The sequence below is a fragment of the Monodelphis domestica genome, chromosome 6, assembly GCF_027887165.1.
Source record: "Monodelphis domestica isolate mMonDom1 chromosome 6, mMonDom1.pri, whole genome shotgun sequence".
Taxonomy (NCBI): Eukaryota; Metazoa; Chordata; class Mammalia; order Didelphimorphia; family Didelphidae; genus Monodelphis; species Monodelphis domestica.
In genome coordinates, this window is record NC_077232.1 from 67,398,158 (window position 1) to 67,415,023 (window position 16,866).

The following is a 16,866-nucleotide window of genomic DNA, read 5'->3' on the forward strand; positions in this document are numbered from 1 at the left end:
CTTCTTGTAGGCAATAGCAGATGTCTGTCCTCTCCCTCTTCCCCTGTACCCCCACCCCAATCTTTCAGATACCCAAAGAGTCCTGGGCATACCTGGCAACAACGCTAATGACAAGCATAATGAAGATAATATCAACTGATTTTAACTCATTCATGCACAAGTTCTCAGTATTATGTTATCAAAATGATCATCACTCCCTCTTTGGTGAATGATTCTGAATGTTTGAAATGATTAGGCAGTGGAAGGTCCTGTGATAGAGAAATAATTTAATGATCCATTAAGAAGACATGCTCCTCCAGTCTTGGAAGAGTGACAGCCACTCATTTAAACCAGGCTTGATTGCCTCCATAAAAAGAAAAGGGCCACTTTATTCTACGGTGTGGTCTAGTAAGAAGCACATCAATCCATTATTATCAAGCAACATTTTTATTGGTGTCAATGCAGAGACTTGTACATGTGTTTCTTTAAAAAAAAAAAACCCGACAATAAAAACCCCCCACAAGAAGTTACTCAAGAGTCGCTCTGTATCTATACACTTTCTACATTTTCAGACACCTGGTTGCAAAAAAAAGAAAAAAAAAAGAAAAAAAGCAATCTTATCTTATTGGTCAGTAACCCACACACCAAGGCAGAGAGAGCCAATGGACAGCTGCAGCTCTGCACAGGTCAGTGTCCTGAGGCTCACCTCTCTGGCCACTAAACTAATAGCTACAAACTGACTGCTTTTTGACTCCAGGAAGGGGGATATTTTTCTATTCACTCCAATCATTAATTGTTGTCAACCCCAGAGCAAAAGATATCTTTGAGAAACTGCATCTATCAGATGAACTAGAATGAAAAAAAAATTACTTCGACTCAGCCTAGCTCAATGGAATGTGCAAAGATCGTGAATATATTCTCTACTGTCCAGGGTGAAGGACTTCACTGGGACAAACATATGATGCCCAGCTCTCTGCTCGGTTCCCTGGGAGGGAACAGATAGCAATGCAGAGACTAGAGACAAGTGGACTGCAAATGCGCATGACTGAGCTGAGGAGGAGAGGGACTAGACAGGACTAAAGGAGAGGGAGAAATCACACTTGGGGTAGGGCTTGGCTAAGCTAGTAAGGCAGAGCTGCTATCGCAATGAAGCCTGGTCAAAACAGAGTAGGCTAGTTATGACATGTCCAACAGAAATTAGAAACTTCTGTAAACAAAACAGGCAGCATTAGAGGCATGATGAGCAAAAACTCTAAAAGCAAGAGAACTTGTGCAATGAATTAGGTAAGGAAGAATTAGGCTAAACATCTAGGGAAACATATTATTAAACACAAAACACACGACTGAACTAAAATTTGGTGTGGGGGAATGAAGAGAGAGACAGACAGACAGACATCTAATACTACTGTGCCATTTGGACTCCCGGCTCCCTTTGTCTACTTGACTTCAGTTAGTGACTCGGGGGAGCACCACCAACTCCCATGCTCTCTGGTTGAGCAGAAATGTGCCCCAGCATCCAAAGGAACCATTTACAGCCCAATGGAAGCCAGTGTTCATGAACAGAGCTCCAACCCACATCCACAGTCCCTCTTGTGACATGCACTTGGAAGTTTCCAGAGACAGTGACTTTATCATGCTCCTTCCCTAGCAAATCACTAGAATCCCTCTTCCATCTGCCATATAAAATCAGACATCGAGTTCTGAAAGGCTGGTGGAGAATTCCTAGCATGGCCAATCCAAGGGATTCATGAAATGAACCCTAGACTGGCAATATCTCTCCGGAGATATCTGGAGATATCTCCTAGCCACTAAGAGGCTCCAGCTCTCCCTGTCTCTCTCTATTATCCCCTCTCCCATTCTTTGACCATCTTGCACCTACTCCAGACACAGCCCTCACTTTGAGGAGAAAAGCAAATCACTCAGGAAGAGCTCAGGAAGCCCTGCCTGAAAGGGCAAAGGGGGAGAAACAACAGCTCTCCCACCCAGCCTAGTCCTCCTAGTAACATACAGAGCTGAGGTCTCCAGGGCTGGGTCGGCTGAAGGAGTGGGATGACGACATGTTCTGTTTCTCGCCTTGGCTCAGATTCCTCTTGCGTTCTCTGACGAGGGCCTTCTGGTGACGCTTCATTCGCTCCAGCTGCTCCTCAGCACTCATCTTGCCCCTCAGGTGGTCTCCGGAGTACAGGCGTTCCAAGGCACTCTTGGGTCTCTGGGAAGGGGGAGCATGACACAGATAGAACACACAACTTAGACCAGCCAATGCTGCCTTCTTGCTCCTTTGGCCTCCTCAGAATGCTCAAAGAGAATAATCTTAGGGCTGGAAGAGACCTCAGGGGTTTGTATTCCAATTCAGCAAGCATTTCTTAGGCCAATTCCTTATGTGCGAACTGAATTAGAATTTGCAGGATGGGAAAAGGAATAGACTGGATCATGAGAGCAGGCCAAGACCTACTTCTAACTCTACATAGATTTCCTTCCTTCGTTCCTTCCTTCCTCCCTTTCTTTCTTTCTTTCTTTCTTTCTTTCTTTCTTTCTTTCTTTCTTTCTTTCTCTCTCTCTCTTTGTTCCTGCCTTACTCCCTTCCATCTTTCCTTCCTCCCTCTCCTTTTCTTTTTCTCTTTTTCTCTCTTTCCTTCCTTTCTCTTTTTCTTCTTTTCTTTCTTCCTCACTTTCTTCTTTCCTTCCTCCCTCTCTTTTTCTTTTCTTTCCCTCTTTCTTCTTTCTTCCTCCTTTTCTTCCTTCCTCTCTGTCTTTCTTTTTTCCTCCCTCCCTCCCTTCTTTCCTCTTTTTCTTTTCTTTCTTTTTCTCTCTTTCTTTCTCTCTTTCTTCCCTTCATCCCTCTTTTTCTCCTTTTCTTTCTCTTTCTCTCTTCCTCCTTTTCTTCCTTTCTTCTTTTCTTTCTTTCTTTCTCTCACTCTCTCCCTTCTTCTTTCCATTTTCTTTCTCTTTTGTCTCTCTCTTTCTTTCCTCCCTCCCTCTCACTCTTTTTCTTCCTCCCTCCCTCTCTTCCTTTCCTCCCTTCCCTTCCTCCCTCTATACAGATAGACAGTGGTGGAAGAAAGTTCCTTATCTGTAGTTCTCAACAACTAAATCCCAAGTCCAGTCCTGTCCCCCCTCAATCCCTTCTCTACCCAAATATAGTTAGAGCAATCCCTCTTGGTCACTGAGTTGGGCAATCTGTCACACAGCCTTGGCAAGGCAAGTAGCGTCAGAGAGAAACTTTCATCTCCCCCCACCCTCATCAAGTTCAGATGAGCTTCTTCTACTCCAGTCCCCACTTCCACATGACGAGGAATCTTGGCTCTCAGGAAGTACTCAGAAGGATGGAAGATTTTAGGGCTGGGAAGGCAGAGGGAGGCGGTGGGAAGTATGCTGACTTTGGAGTCAGAGTTCTTGGTTTCAAATTTCAATTATCCTGTTGACTATTTGCATGTCCTTGGACAGGTTTCTTTACCTTTTTCAGGTTCTTTATTTGTAAAAAATGGTGGGTCCATAGAGGCAGCAGGTGGCTTAGTGGACTGAAAGGCGGGCCTAGAGATGGGAGTTCCTAGGTTCAAATCTAGTTCCAGGCATTTCCAACTGCGTGCCTCTGGTCAAGTCACTTAACCCCCATTGCCTAGCCCTTAGTGCTCTTCTGCCTTGGAACCAACACACAGTTTTGATTCTAAGATGGAAGGTAAGAATTTGAACAAAATGGTGGGTCTCACCATTTGATTGCCTCAGCAGTCCCCTTCAGCTTCAAATCTAGGATCTTTGGATTTTTTAAATTTTAATTAAAAAAATTTTTTTTTCTGTTATTTTCCCCCCTCCATTTCTGCCACTGCCTAATCTTCTGATCCTAACAAATTATTTTCCCTGTCTCCAGGTAGGGCCCTATCCAACCCATCTTAGATAGTTGGCACCAAGAGAGAGGGTTCGGAAGATGATTCCCCCAAAGGAACTGTGACTAGAGTGTGGGACATGGTCAGGGCCACAAGCAAGCCTTGGACCACATGCCTTCCTGCAAAAGTTACCTTTGAGCCATCTGCATTGAATCCCCTCCTGAGTGTAACGTAGGAAGGAATGGTAGATGCTTGCTGGAGTCTGGAGGTGGAGCCGGAAAAACCTTGGCAATGGAAGAAGAAGGAGAAAACAAAATGTGCTGGGATGCTCTGGCAAAGAGGCAACAACATGCCCACCTGCTCCCCCAAGGATCAGCCCAGACCTGCCCCACGTCTCCCCTTCTCTGCTGCCCTGGAGTGGGGACATGGAGGCAGCTCCAGCCAAGGATTCTCCCATTTTCCCTTCTTCTTCCTCACCTGAGAGCAGGATAGCTCTGCAGGTATCCAGGAACAACCATAAAAGCCCATAGAGTTTGGGGTGATCAGCTCAGGCCAGAAGGAGGGGAAAGACAGAACTGAATAAACAGCCCTCGAAAAGAAACACTGATTCACGGGGAAGAGAAACTGAAGGAGACATCTCTGACGCAGAACTTTGGGCAAGCCACTTCCCTTTTTTGGGGGACTCAGTTTCCTCTTCAGGAAAATGGATGAAGACCACCTCAGTGTGCTTGTGAGCCCTGATTGAGAAGGGTTCCACACAGTCTCCCCAGCCACAGTTCAAGAACCCCAATTGTTTTCCATGACTTCCCATGTATGATTGATATCAAATTCCTTGCCTTTTCAAGGAAAAAGAAGGGGTAGGATGGAAGGAGAGAATTTGCAACTCGAGATTTTTTAAAAAAATTAATTAAAAATTAAATGAATAAAAATTAAAAATTAAATTTTAATTTTAAATTTTTATTAAAATTATTTTACATGTAATTGGAAAATATTTTGTGAAATAAATATATATTTATTTTAAAACAACAACAAAAGTTCCCAATTAAGGATGCTACAAAGACACAGGTTCATAGGCTTAGGAGCTCGCTCCTTTTAGAGGGGAAATTAAAATTTAAGATTTATCGGCTCTTTTAAGGGCCTCTTTTATGTTTCTAGAGAGGGGCTGGAAACTGTGACTAAGAGAGTTCAGGAGGCCTGCTGAATGTCACCCATATAGTGAAGAGCAGAGAGAAAATTTAAACCCAGGTCCCCTATCTACAAAGCTATGTGCAAATAGTGGGGAGATTCCTTAAGGGATTTGACTGGGAGGCAGCGAACGCCTAGGACGACACCACCCAATCCGCCTCCCTCATGACAGGGAAAAGAGCTTTGCCCAGCATCATTCATGATGAGGGAAAGAGCCTCCCCGCCAGCTCCTGGCCTGGCCTCTACCCTAGGGCTTTATGGGCCTCCATCTCAGGGGCATTCCCTACCTCACAGGGCAGTGCCCTGCAGACCTTGCATTTCTATGCCATGCTAATTATTATTGTAGCCGGGCCTACCATACCTCGCCCAGGCAGTGTCTGGTAGCCGCTGTCGGGGCCCACAAATCCAAGCGAGGGCTGATTCAGGTCACCACTGAGGGATGCCAGCTCTGGCTCACTCATATACGAACGAAGCTCAACCTAGAGAGGGCAGAACAAAATGGAACGAGACCCAGAGCCCTCCGATTGAGCCCCCCAAGATTCTGCGGCCTTTCTCGGCCCCCAGAGTCCTGCTCCTGGCCTGGGAGTGGACTGGGGCTCTCTGCCACCCACCTTGGAATCCCCGTTCACGCACTGCCCCAGCTCCCGGTCTCTCTTCCTCTCGTCAGACTGCCGCTTGAGGCCTCTCACCGAGGTGTGGCGGATGACGGTGGCTTCACGAGGAAGAGGAGGCACGGCTGGAGGTGGGTCCTCGGGGCTGTATTGCTCAGGGAGTGGAGGTCGGGGTGGTGCCTCATCTTCCTGCTCAGGAAAAAAAAAGTGGGATAATCATTTGGTGTCCGACCCAAGGACATGAAACACTCAAGAATTTTTTCTCCTTCCATTTCAATTTTTTTTTAATTCTCTGCTATCTCAGCCCCCACCCACCCACCCAAATTAAAACAAATATATCCAAATATATACAATCTGACTAGTAATAACTAATGATTAATATATTATGGAAATAAAATATAACATTAATAATATATTGATGAAATAGATCTAATGATTAATACTGTTCTATTAATAAAATAAGATCTAATGATTAATACTGTTATATTAATAAAATATAAAGCACCTAATTATCAACATAATAGTAATAAATAAAATATATTAATAAATATAAGTATATTGTATATTATATTTTACATATTATAAAATAAATGCATGTTAATGAATATAAATATAAATAAAACAAATTGTATTCTATTAATAAAACAAAATTAACATATATCAATAAAATAAACTATTTTATTAATATAGTAACAAAACAATGGGAAATATATTATATTCATAAATAATGTTAATAATATAATGTTAATGAAATAATTACTTTAATAAAATAGTAAAGACAACATATATTTATAAAACAAATACTAATAAAACAATAATTATATTAATATATGATAAATAAAATACAAATGTTATATTAATAAAGAAATATTACACTGATAAAGTGATAAAATATAGAAATAACTTCTGATAATATATTATATCAATAAATAACATGTCAATAAAACTAATTTATTAATATTAATAATATGATGTATCAATAAAATATAATGGCTAGTTATTAATAATATATTAATAAAATAGATAACAACTAATTATTAATTAAAAACTAATAATATACATAGACCCCTTGAATCTATCCACTCTCTGTCAGGAGATGGGTGACCTAGTTCAGCATTCTTCCCCTGGAATCATGGTTGGCCAATGCATTGATCACAGTTCTGAAGGCTTTCAAAGTAGTTTATTTTTACAAATGTGGCTGTGAGGGTAAGCCTGGTTCTCCTGGTTCTTCTCACTTGGCTCTGCATCAGTTCCTACAAATCTTTCCAGGCTTCTGTGAACCCATTCCTTTTGCCATTTGTTTTGGCACAACAAAATTCCATCCCATTTGTGTTTGCGAGTTGTTTATAATTCTCCTAATTAATTTCAGTCTCTGGCCCCTAAAAAGAACTGCTAAAAACATTTATTCTGGGAATCCTAAGCATATAAGAGAGGGTCATAAAGGGGGCATTATCATCAAAGTGGAAAAGGCACCAATATTCTTCCTTTGCTCACCACCACTCGTGCGGAGCCAGGAATGTTTTATGCCAGGACACTCATGCCAGTGTTTGCCTTTGGGGGGAGAATGTGTGGGTTTGAATCTCCCAGACCGGATGCCCCACACTGTCTGCTGCAAATGCATCTGTTTTTCCTAAAATGCTCTTTTTGAGCTCTTTAATGAGGGCTCTGGTTTCTTCATACATTCGTGAACATCACTCGGTTGCCACAAAGGGCCAAGGTGGGAAGGCTCTCCTGGACTCTTTGCATCCCCTTTTCTCCCTAGTCTTCACTTTTCTTTCTTTCTGCCTCATTCAGCAGAGATGTGGAGGTTCCCTTTGTCTCACTTCTTCCTCCAATGCCAGCACATTTGTTTTTTTTTTTAAATTGTGAAATTGAAGCCCATGTCTGGGTTTGAACAGTGCAATGTCCGGGAAGATGTGATTTAGGGTCAAAAGACCTGGGTTCAAATTCTGCATCTTCCACTTGAAACTTGTGTGATCTTGGACTAATTAATTTCACTTCTCTGAGGTTTATCTATAAGATGGGGGGTGTGATATCGAAATCACTTTAAAAGACTGATATATATTAATTTAAGGTCGCCAAGGAATTCAGCTATGTAATTCCTAAATGAAAACTCAAGTCAGCAGTCAACCTTTTGGAGTTTTTAATTACAAACAGGAGGAAGAAATGTATTAGAGAGAGAGAGAGAGAGAGAGAGAGAGAGAGAGAGAGAGAGAGAGAGAGAGGGAGGGAGAGAAAGGGGAGAGAAGGGAATAGGACTTAAATACCCCCTCTGTTTAGGCTGGGCCAAAAGGCCCAAGCCCTTAGATAGCTGAGGCAAAGAAAAGAGATCAGTCCCTATCACTCACATGACCAAAATGGAGAAACAGTCTCAGGGGCCTCCACCTCCAGACTCCTTCAGAGCAAAACCTCTCAGAGCAAAAAACTCTCCTCCCTCTGTCCTCAGACCCCGCTATCTTTAAGGAAACCATCTAAGTTCCCTCCCCTCAGTTCTCACATCTACCAATCACTGTCAATGTCTCCCCTGTGCCAATGGTGGCTCTAGTTTAACCCAGGTCTGCCCAGAAGTCTGTGGCTTTGCACACGTGTGTTGAAGGTCATATTCTCAAATAATTAAATCTTGATCTTTGCTGCAGCCCTTCCTAAATCCTGTTACTCTGAGTAGGGTGGAGATTGTAGTTTCCAAGACCTGGTTCTGTCATTCCAAGTATCTCTATTGTATCAATTCTAAAATCAATCATAACTCAAAGAACTTCCTGTTCTATGCTTAAGCATAGGTCAAAACCCTTTCCATTGTTTAGCAAAAGGTTTCTCTCCTAAAGTAGTCTTAAGTAGGGAGGAGAAGGATCCTCCCATGCCAAGAGGTTTCACATTCCAATAGAGTTCTTACTATCAGTAGGAAATTTTTTCCAGTATGAAATTTCCCAATAGGGAAATTTCCAACATTCATAAGTCTAAGAAATTTTAAGGTTTACAGGGGAGGGGGGTAGGCAAGGGGACCTTAGTGCCTCCTTCTAGCCCCCTATCTATGACTCTTTGTCATGCAGGATCCGAAAAGGAGATGGGCCAGTTCTGGAATGAACTCAAAGAACAGCTTGAGTGGTATTACAGTGGGACCCTTAAAATATGAAAAGAAGACTATCAAGGGCTATAGGATGCAGGGTGGATCTTTTATGAGTGACTGATGGGCTAGAGGCTCAATGGATGGAAAGCCGGGCTTGAAGAAGGTTCAAATTTGGCCTTATAGACACTTCTAGCTCTGTGACCCCTGAACAAGTCACTTAACCCCCATTGCCTAGTCCTTATCGCAATTCTGCCTTGAAACCAATGATTAGGGATCATTCTGAACCAGGAGATCATGGTGGGGAGCCAGGAGCCGAGATTGTAAAGCTGAGACAGGAGCTGCTACCCATCTCTGCTACTTAGCTGCTAGGCACGAATATCCTCTCTGGAGAAATCCATATTTGGCAATGTGAGATGTGAATTAGAAGTAGCTAGCTGGGAGGCAATTGATGATAAATAGCCTTAGCAATTGAAGTAATGGGTCAAGGATCTCCTCAATGAGTACAGATTGCAACCTCCTCAGCCCTTTCTCATCCCATGGAAACACCTACATTATGCTGGGTACCAAGCAAGTCTTGGGGTATTCATAAATGCTTGCTGAAGGGCAACATGGGCCCCAAAGAAGAGATATAAGAAGATAACTTCTCACTTCTTTGCAGAGGTGGGACAGGGAGAAAAGTGTGGATCGTGGAATATAATTTTTAAAAATGTGCTGGATCACTTTTGCTATGATTCAATCCCCCCCTCCCCCCTCTATTTCGTCTAAAAAAAAAAAGAAATTCTTTGGGATATGAAAGGAGGAACACAGCGGAATGTCTGGAAAATATATAAACACAAGATATTGGCAGCTATGATGCTCAAATGTGCCTTGCAGTCCCCACTGCTGGGGATACTAATGGTATTACAGTGGGACCCTTAAAATGCCTATAAAAAACCCTTGAAGAAGGTTTTGAGCAGGGGCTTAATAAAGGTTAATTGATGAATTGGTGGATGGATAGATCCTCTGAGTTGAGATGTTCTTAGCTGCATTAAGGCAAAAGAACCAATCTGATGCCAGGGAGCAAAGGCAAACGGTTTGGAGGGAAGACCTAGCTTCAGTCAGAAAAATGGAGAGGGTTAAATAGAGCTTCCACACCAATTGGTATTGGATGGAATGTGAATGGCCAATGGATTTGGGATACACAGAGATCCAGTCTTCAAAAATCAAATAAAGATATCAACAAAAATCTAACTTAAACAATTAAATTAATGTTTGCTGACTTGTTAACCATTTCTAGTAATTTTTTTAAAAACACTTACCAACTATCTTAGAATTGACTGAAATATTGGTTCCAAGGCAGAAATATAGTGAGTGCTAAGCAATTAGGGTTATGTGACTTGTCCTGAGTCCCACAGCTAGGAAGTGTCTGAGATCACATTTGAACCCAGCACTTCCAGAACTAGCTTTCAATATGCTAAGTCACCTGGCTACCCCTATCCCAAGCCATTTCTTCTGTGTTACAGAATCCCAGAGCCAGGAGGGGGATGAAGCCCCTTCTTCCAGTTCAGGTTGGATCTAAAAATGAAATAAATGACCATTTATCTTCTTCTGGAGGATCTTCAGGGATGGGAACAGCAGAACAGAATTTTCCTGTTGTAATATGTGCAAATGGCTACTTCCCCTGACTACCCTCCAGTTCTTCTTTATGTTCAATCAACTTCCTCCTGTGTCAAATTAGGGCCATTTTCTCCTTTTGAGTGTGCTGTAAAAATGGCGGACAAAAGCCCTGGGAAGGGAGGTGGAATCCATAACCAATGCTTGGCCCCCTGATACACTACACTTATTCTTTCTACTCAGTGCCTGAAGCACTGGCCAGGAAGGAAGCTGGGTTCCCACACGGCCACCTCCAGTGGCATTTGCAGCACCGTCTGACAAGTGGCGACCACTGCATGCTAGGGCAAGGAGACTCGATTTCCCAGACAAGGAGCAATAGCTGTTTGCTCAGCTCCTGCTCTGCCATACTTACAACAGCCTTTGGCGTCAGCTTGGTGGGGGACTGGGCAGGAGAGGTCACTTTTCTCAGCTGTAGTGGATGGGTTCTGTAGGGCACGTATGTCTGCAGCTGGGGAAAGAGGCGAACCTCCAGGGGCGTCTTTGCAGGGCTGGTCCATGGAGGACTGCTTGGAGGGCTGGACTGAGGGAGGCGTTTGCTCTCCGAAGTGCCGAGAGACTTCAAGACTGAAGGCACGGGGGTGTGAGGAAAGAAAGGCACTGTTTTTCTTTCTAAGAGACAAAGAGACAGACTGTGAAATAAAGGGCAGGCTTTCTCTGTCCAAATGTCAATCTTCAGCTGCCGATGACTCACTCCAGTGCATGGTCAATACTCCTGCTAGTGGTCATCCCACACCTCTGAGAGCCCTTGCTCACCCCACCCCCTCATCCCAGTTAGACCGGGTTCAAGGCTAGCCAGAAGGGGCACTTTCTTCCTACCTGGATTCTTGAAAGACTCCACTAAGATTTTGAAGTTTGCTTTATTTGTACTCAGGCCAGCAGTGACATCTTCAATCCTCCAAAGATCCTTCTGGATCTGAGTTCTCTCCTGAAGGAGAAAGAAAAAAAAGGCTTGACTTTCCTTCATGAATTCTGATTTTCCAATACTATTTAAGGAGCCCCACTACCCCCACCCCGATGGCACAGCGGCTAGGGCACTAGACCTGGAGTTAGGAAGATCAGAGTTCACTTTACTAGCTGTGTGACTCTGGGAACATGGTGTTGCTTTTGTTCACTGCTGTCCAACTCTTTGTTGCAGTCGCATTTGGGGTTTTATTGGCAAAAATATTACTATTTCTTTCCCCAGATCATCCACACATGTGGACACTGAGGCAAATAGGGTTAAGTGGATGGATGGATGGATGGATGGATGGATGGATGGATGGATGGATGGATAATGTAAGTATGTATTGTATAAGGGGGAAGAGGAGAGAAAAAGAGAAAATAGGGAGAAAGAATGAGAAAGGAAAGAAGTGGGAAAGAGAGAGAGAGACAGAGAGAGGGGACAGTTTTCTGGAGGAAACCAGGTTATATGGGAAAAGGTTATGGATCTGGGAGAGGGTAACTAACTGGTGGTGGACTTCTTTGGTGGGTCACCTGAGGCAGAAAGAAGGATCTTCGGCTCTGCCGCTGTAAACTTTGTTTCAGCTGATTGACATCATTTTCCAGCTTCAGGTATTCATTCCAGGCATTTTCCATTTCCTGGTGGCAAAAGTAAATAGGGTCAGCTGTTGTCAGGACCCACCCTGGGCCCTGCTGAACCTTTGGGTGGCATCTAGACCCGTTTCAAAGGAGGGAGGGGAACCTGTTCTGGGCTGCTTCCATGTTTATCAGATGAAACTCTAACCAGGTTAAAGATTGATTCTCTGTTGTGCCCAGACTCATTCATTCATTCAATAAATATTTTTCAGTACTGGCCATGCACCAGACATTCTGCCAGGTACTAGAGATATGTAGATAATAAATATGTTACACAGTTACATTGCATTGAAGGAGGAGGGGTAAAGAACAGGGACCAAGAAAAACAAATACACAAAATAGAGTTGAGGTCATTTCAAGGAGGGGTGGCAGGAAGGAGAGTGGGGCCAACTGGACGGGCATCATGGAGGAGAGTCCTTGAACCGAGCCATAAAGGAAATGTAGGGTGCTAAGGTAGAGATGAGAAGGGAGTACACTTCAGGTGCAGAGAGCAGGCTGGAGGCAAGAGACAGATTGTCCTGTGTGGAGAACAGCTAGTATCTGAACAGAGAGAAAGACAGAGGCAGAGACAAAGATGCAGAAAGAGAGGCACACACACACACACACAAAGAGAGATAGATGGAGACAGGCAGAAACAGACATGCATATACACACAGAGAGAAAGAGATATAGGGATAAAGTCAGAGAGAAAGAGAGAGACAGAGAGAAAGGCAGACACAGAGAGAGACAGAGAGGCAGAAACAGAGAGAAAGAGAGACTGAGGCAGAGACACAGAGAGACAGAGAGGCAGAAACAGAGAGAAAGAGAGACAGACAGATACAGAGAGAGACAGAGAGGCAGAAACAGAGAGAAAGAGAGACTGAGGCAGAGACACAGAGAGAGACAGAGGCAGAAACAGAGAGAAAGAGAGACAGACAGATACAGAGAGAGACAGAGAGGCAGAAACAGAGAGAAAGAGAGACTGAGGCAGACACAGAGAGAGACAGAGAGGCAGAAACAGAGAGAAAGAGAGACTGAGGCAGACACAGAGAGAGACAGAGAGGCAGAAACAGAGAGAAAGAGAGACAGACAGATACAGAGAGAGACAGAGAGGCAGAAACAGAGAGAAAGAGAGACTGAGGCAGAGACACAGAGAGAGACAGAGAGGCAGAAACAGAGAGAAAGAGAGACTGAGGCAGAGACACAGAGAGACAGAGAGGCAGAAACAGAGAGAAAGAGAGACTGAGGCAGAGACACAGAGAGAGACAGAGAGGCAGAAACAGAGAGAAAGAGAGACTGAGGCAGACACAGAGAGAGACAGAGAGGCAGAAACAAACACAGAGAAAGAGAGACAGACAGATACAGAGAGAGACAGAGAGGCAGAAACAGAGAGAGGGACAGAGACACAGAGGCACAGAGAGAGAGGAGGGAAGGAATGTAGAACCTGGAAAGGCAGATCCTAGGATCTTGCCCCATTTGAATTCCATGGTCCCCTATTTTAGTTGCCCCACCTCTCTGATTCCAAGCTCCCTAGTTCCTCCTGGTTGCAGAGGTGGCTGAGTAGGGAACAAAAAGGGAAGTCGAGCTACATTTGACTTATATAACAAGGGAAAATAATACAGACGGCTAACTAAATTATGTTCTTTGAGTTTAAGTACTATTTTATATATCACATGTATAATTATATATGTACATATAAGAACTACATAGAATGTATATAATACTATGTCTAGTACTTTTGCACTACAATGTATCTAAGTCATTATATATACATATAAAATATATATTTGTATACACATACACACATTCTCCAAAGAACTAGATCCAAATGGCTTTCAAAACCAGTTGGCTCTCCACCATCTCACCTCCTACATGCCCTCCCAGCTTGTTTCTGAGCAAAAACAGCCCCTCCATTACAACTGCAAGCTCCTCCTTTAAGGTTTTCCCCTCAGGAAATTATGCTTCCCCTTCCTGAAAATACTCCCCAGCCTCCAGTCATAAATTAAAATTGTTTGCCCTAAGGGCAGGTACCACAAACCATAGCCTGGTAAGCAGCATCAAAGATGTCTGGGGTAATAAGAAAAGGGGGGGGGGGACCACTATCTTCTTGTTGGGTGACAAAGATGCCAAAAACCAGCATGAGATTGCTTCTGATGAAGCCACCACAGGGTGAGGAAGAACTGTCCAGCTCCAAAGAACAATGAATGAATGCTATCAATCTCCTCTAAATTCAGTGCCCTAGGACAAACCTCCAGTTTCCCTGCTCTAGTTATGACCCTCCAACCCTCTGTCTCAAGGTAGAATCTGTCCCTTATAGTATCCAGGGCTTTGCCACAGAGTTAGCTGAAAAAATTCACACCAAAATCATAGCTGATTTTGCCTCCGTACTCCCATCTGCTCACAAACTCAGTCATTTTTTCCCTTAAACCCTTACACCTTCCATCTTAGAATCAATACTGTGTATCAGTTCCAAGGTAGAAGGGTAGTAAGGGTTGGCAATTAGAGTTAAGTGACTTGCTCAAGGTCACAAAGCTAAGAAGTATCTGAAGCCAAATTTGAACCCAGGATCTCCCTTCTCTAAGCCTGGTTCTCAATCTACTGAGGCACCCAACTGTCCCAAAACACATGCTCTTTTAATAAATATGTGTTAATAAATCATGTAACCATGGAAAAATATTCTAAATAAAAGTAAAAACAACTAAACAAACAATAAATAAATATATGTTAAACTGAAATCCTTGAGTAACTTTTACAGGTAAAATTGGGTTCTGTTCTGAAACACAAAACCCCAAGTCGTATTGTGTGTCCTGGGTCCTCTAATCCCCAAACGAGGATTTAAACGTCTCATTAGTGTCCCTGGGATATCTTCAAGATAAGACCAATATGACAGGAGAGTTGTTGAGACAAAGAAATGAATAGAATTAATGCCCAAGTGGCTCCAGAGTAGTCTCTGGGACTCCTGAGTTTTAAAATGAAGACCTCCTATTGATGTAACTTCATCATTCCTGGCAGAATTCTCCTAATCTTTGTGTCTTTTGAAGAGCAGTCCCCTTACCAAATACCATGAAGTGTGAGCTGTCCAGGGTTGGATGGCCCCATCCTTCCCCCCCCCCCCAGTTTCTGCACCCCTATATTCCCTCCCCACGCCATTACATACTGTTGATAGTTTGGATATCTCCGCTCGTATGTGAACGAGATCCTCTTGCAGCAGTCTTTGTTGGTAAGAAATCTTCTCTGCATGCTGGGGCTGGTCTTTGTACTGTTCCATCTGTCTGTGCAAGACCTCCAGGACTGACTCTAGCTGGTCCTAAATAAGAGAGACTCGGGTTCTTAGAGAAACTCGGAAGAAATGGCAGAGGTCTATGACTCTAACCTCTCCCTCAGGGCAAGAATCCCTGTACAAAATGGGCTCGTGACCATCTGTGCGCCAGGGGTGGCTGTGGACCCCTTCTCAGAATAATGTTGGATGCCTCCATTCACAATGGAGGGAAATGCTAATTTTCTGCTACAAGTTAATGAAAAGAAAGATGTCGCTTCTTCCCTCTTGTCCAGTTTCACAGACCTTCCCTGAAATCTAGCCAAGGTCTCCAGGAAGAACTTTTGTTCTCCATCCTCTCTGATGGTGTTTATCCAACCTCTACATAAATGCCTCCAGAGATGAGGATGCCCTACTTCAGTGATGGAAGGAAAAAGACAACAGGCTTGTAGGCTCATCCCTAACATCATCTTATAATTAAAATAATAATAATAATAATAATAATAACTAGTCTTTGTATAACTTTTTTTTAAGATTTGTAAAGTATTTTACATTCTTTATTCCATTAGACATTCATAACAACCCTCTGAGGTAAGGGGCTTTATTATCTCCTTTTTCCAGTAAGAAACAGAGGCTGAAAGATGGTAAGGGATTTACAGGAGGCTGGCTTCAAACTCAGATCTTTGGATTCCAAGTTGTAGGCTCTATTCACTATACCCCTTCCAAAAAACCTTCCATTGGAGCACTTGGGTAGCTCAGTAGATAGAGAGCCAGGATTGAAATTGGGAGGGCCTGGGGTCAGACACTTTCTAGCTGTGTGACCCTGGGCAAATCATTTAACCCCAACTGCCTAGCTCTTGTTGTTTTTCTTTCTTAGAATTGATATTAAGCTGAAGGAAAGGGTTAAAAAACACACGCAAAAAAAACCTCCTGTATTTTGAATCCACTCATTTCTTCCTCCGATCTCTTACCAAGGAGCAGAGGCAACCCTGTACCCTCAAAGGGTCTGTCACTGAAGCATAATCTCTAGGATGTTCTACTATCCTGGGACGCAAGTGATCCAACAGCCTCAGTCTCCCCAGGAGTAAAGAATTACAAATAAGCTTCATATCTCCTTAGATAATACTTTTAGCAGGCTTACAGAAAAACTTGAGACAGTTACCTTCTAAATTCCTACAAGTCACCCAATAAATCTCTTTGAAAGGCCATTCCTTATCATTTCTGGTGACCTACTTGTTTTAAAGAGACCTGGATCAGGTTTTTTTGTTTTAGAAAAAATGAGACAAAGACAACAGAATGTCCACTTTCTTCCCTCTCACTGCTTTAAAAAAATATAAATTTATATTTGTACATATATATATAAATATATACCAAATATATCCTATATAATATAAATACATATACATATCTTAAATTCAATTACTTTGTTCTCCTTGAGGGCTCTTATCTTGTCTTCCAAATCCTGCAGGATCCTGTCTTGTTCACAGAGTATGCTTAATTTTACCTGCCAATAAAGAATGATCACATATGGAATGAAATAATAAAGAAGCTGGATTAGGATGCTCTCTATCTCATCAAGTGTGCCCTCATGCCTCCTCCTGGCCCTGAGATGACTTTGGGCTCAGCTCTCAAAGGTTCAGTAGGATTTGACACGCTGGAAAAGATTTGAGTGTGGGATGATGATGATGACCATCCTGGGGGCACTAGGCTAGCTCAAGTCTGGTCACTGGGGGACTAATTTTT

General features: G+C 43.0%; 1 protein-coding gene across 22 annotated transcripts in view; it reads right to left on the minus strand.

Moving 5' to 3' along the window:
* PLEKHA7 (pleckstrin homology domain containing A7) overlaps positions 1–16,866 on the minus strand; it is a 274,220-nt gene that overhangs the window by 14,187 nt on the left and 243,167 nt on the right. For 13 of the 22 annotated variants that reach the window (XM_056802172.1, XM_056802178.1, XM_056802177.1 and 10 more), the window contains 9 exons: positions 16,547–16,627; positions 15,025–15,174; positions 11,787–11,891; positions 11,130–11,238; positions 10,666–10,922; positions 5,597–5,788; positions 5,347–5,464; positions 3,993–4,084; positions 1,988–2,188 (listed from right to left, as the gene is read on the minus strand). In XM_056802172.1, the coding sequence (XP_056658150.1) occupies positions 1,988–2,188; positions 3,993–4,084; positions 5,347–5,464; positions 5,597–5,788; positions 10,666–10,922; positions 11,130–11,238; positions 11,787–11,891; positions 15,025–15,174; positions 16,547–16,627 (1,305 nt within the window). Of the gene's footprint in view, positions 1–407; positions 2,189–3,992; positions 4,085–5,346; positions 5,465–5,596; positions 5,789–10,665; positions 10,923–11,129; positions 11,239–11,786; positions 11,892–15,024; positions 15,175–16,546; positions 16,628–16,866 lie in introns of those variants that run through there. The other 9 variants (XM_056802181.1, XM_056802176.1, XM_056802170.1 and 6 more) reach the window with 2 other exon arrangements.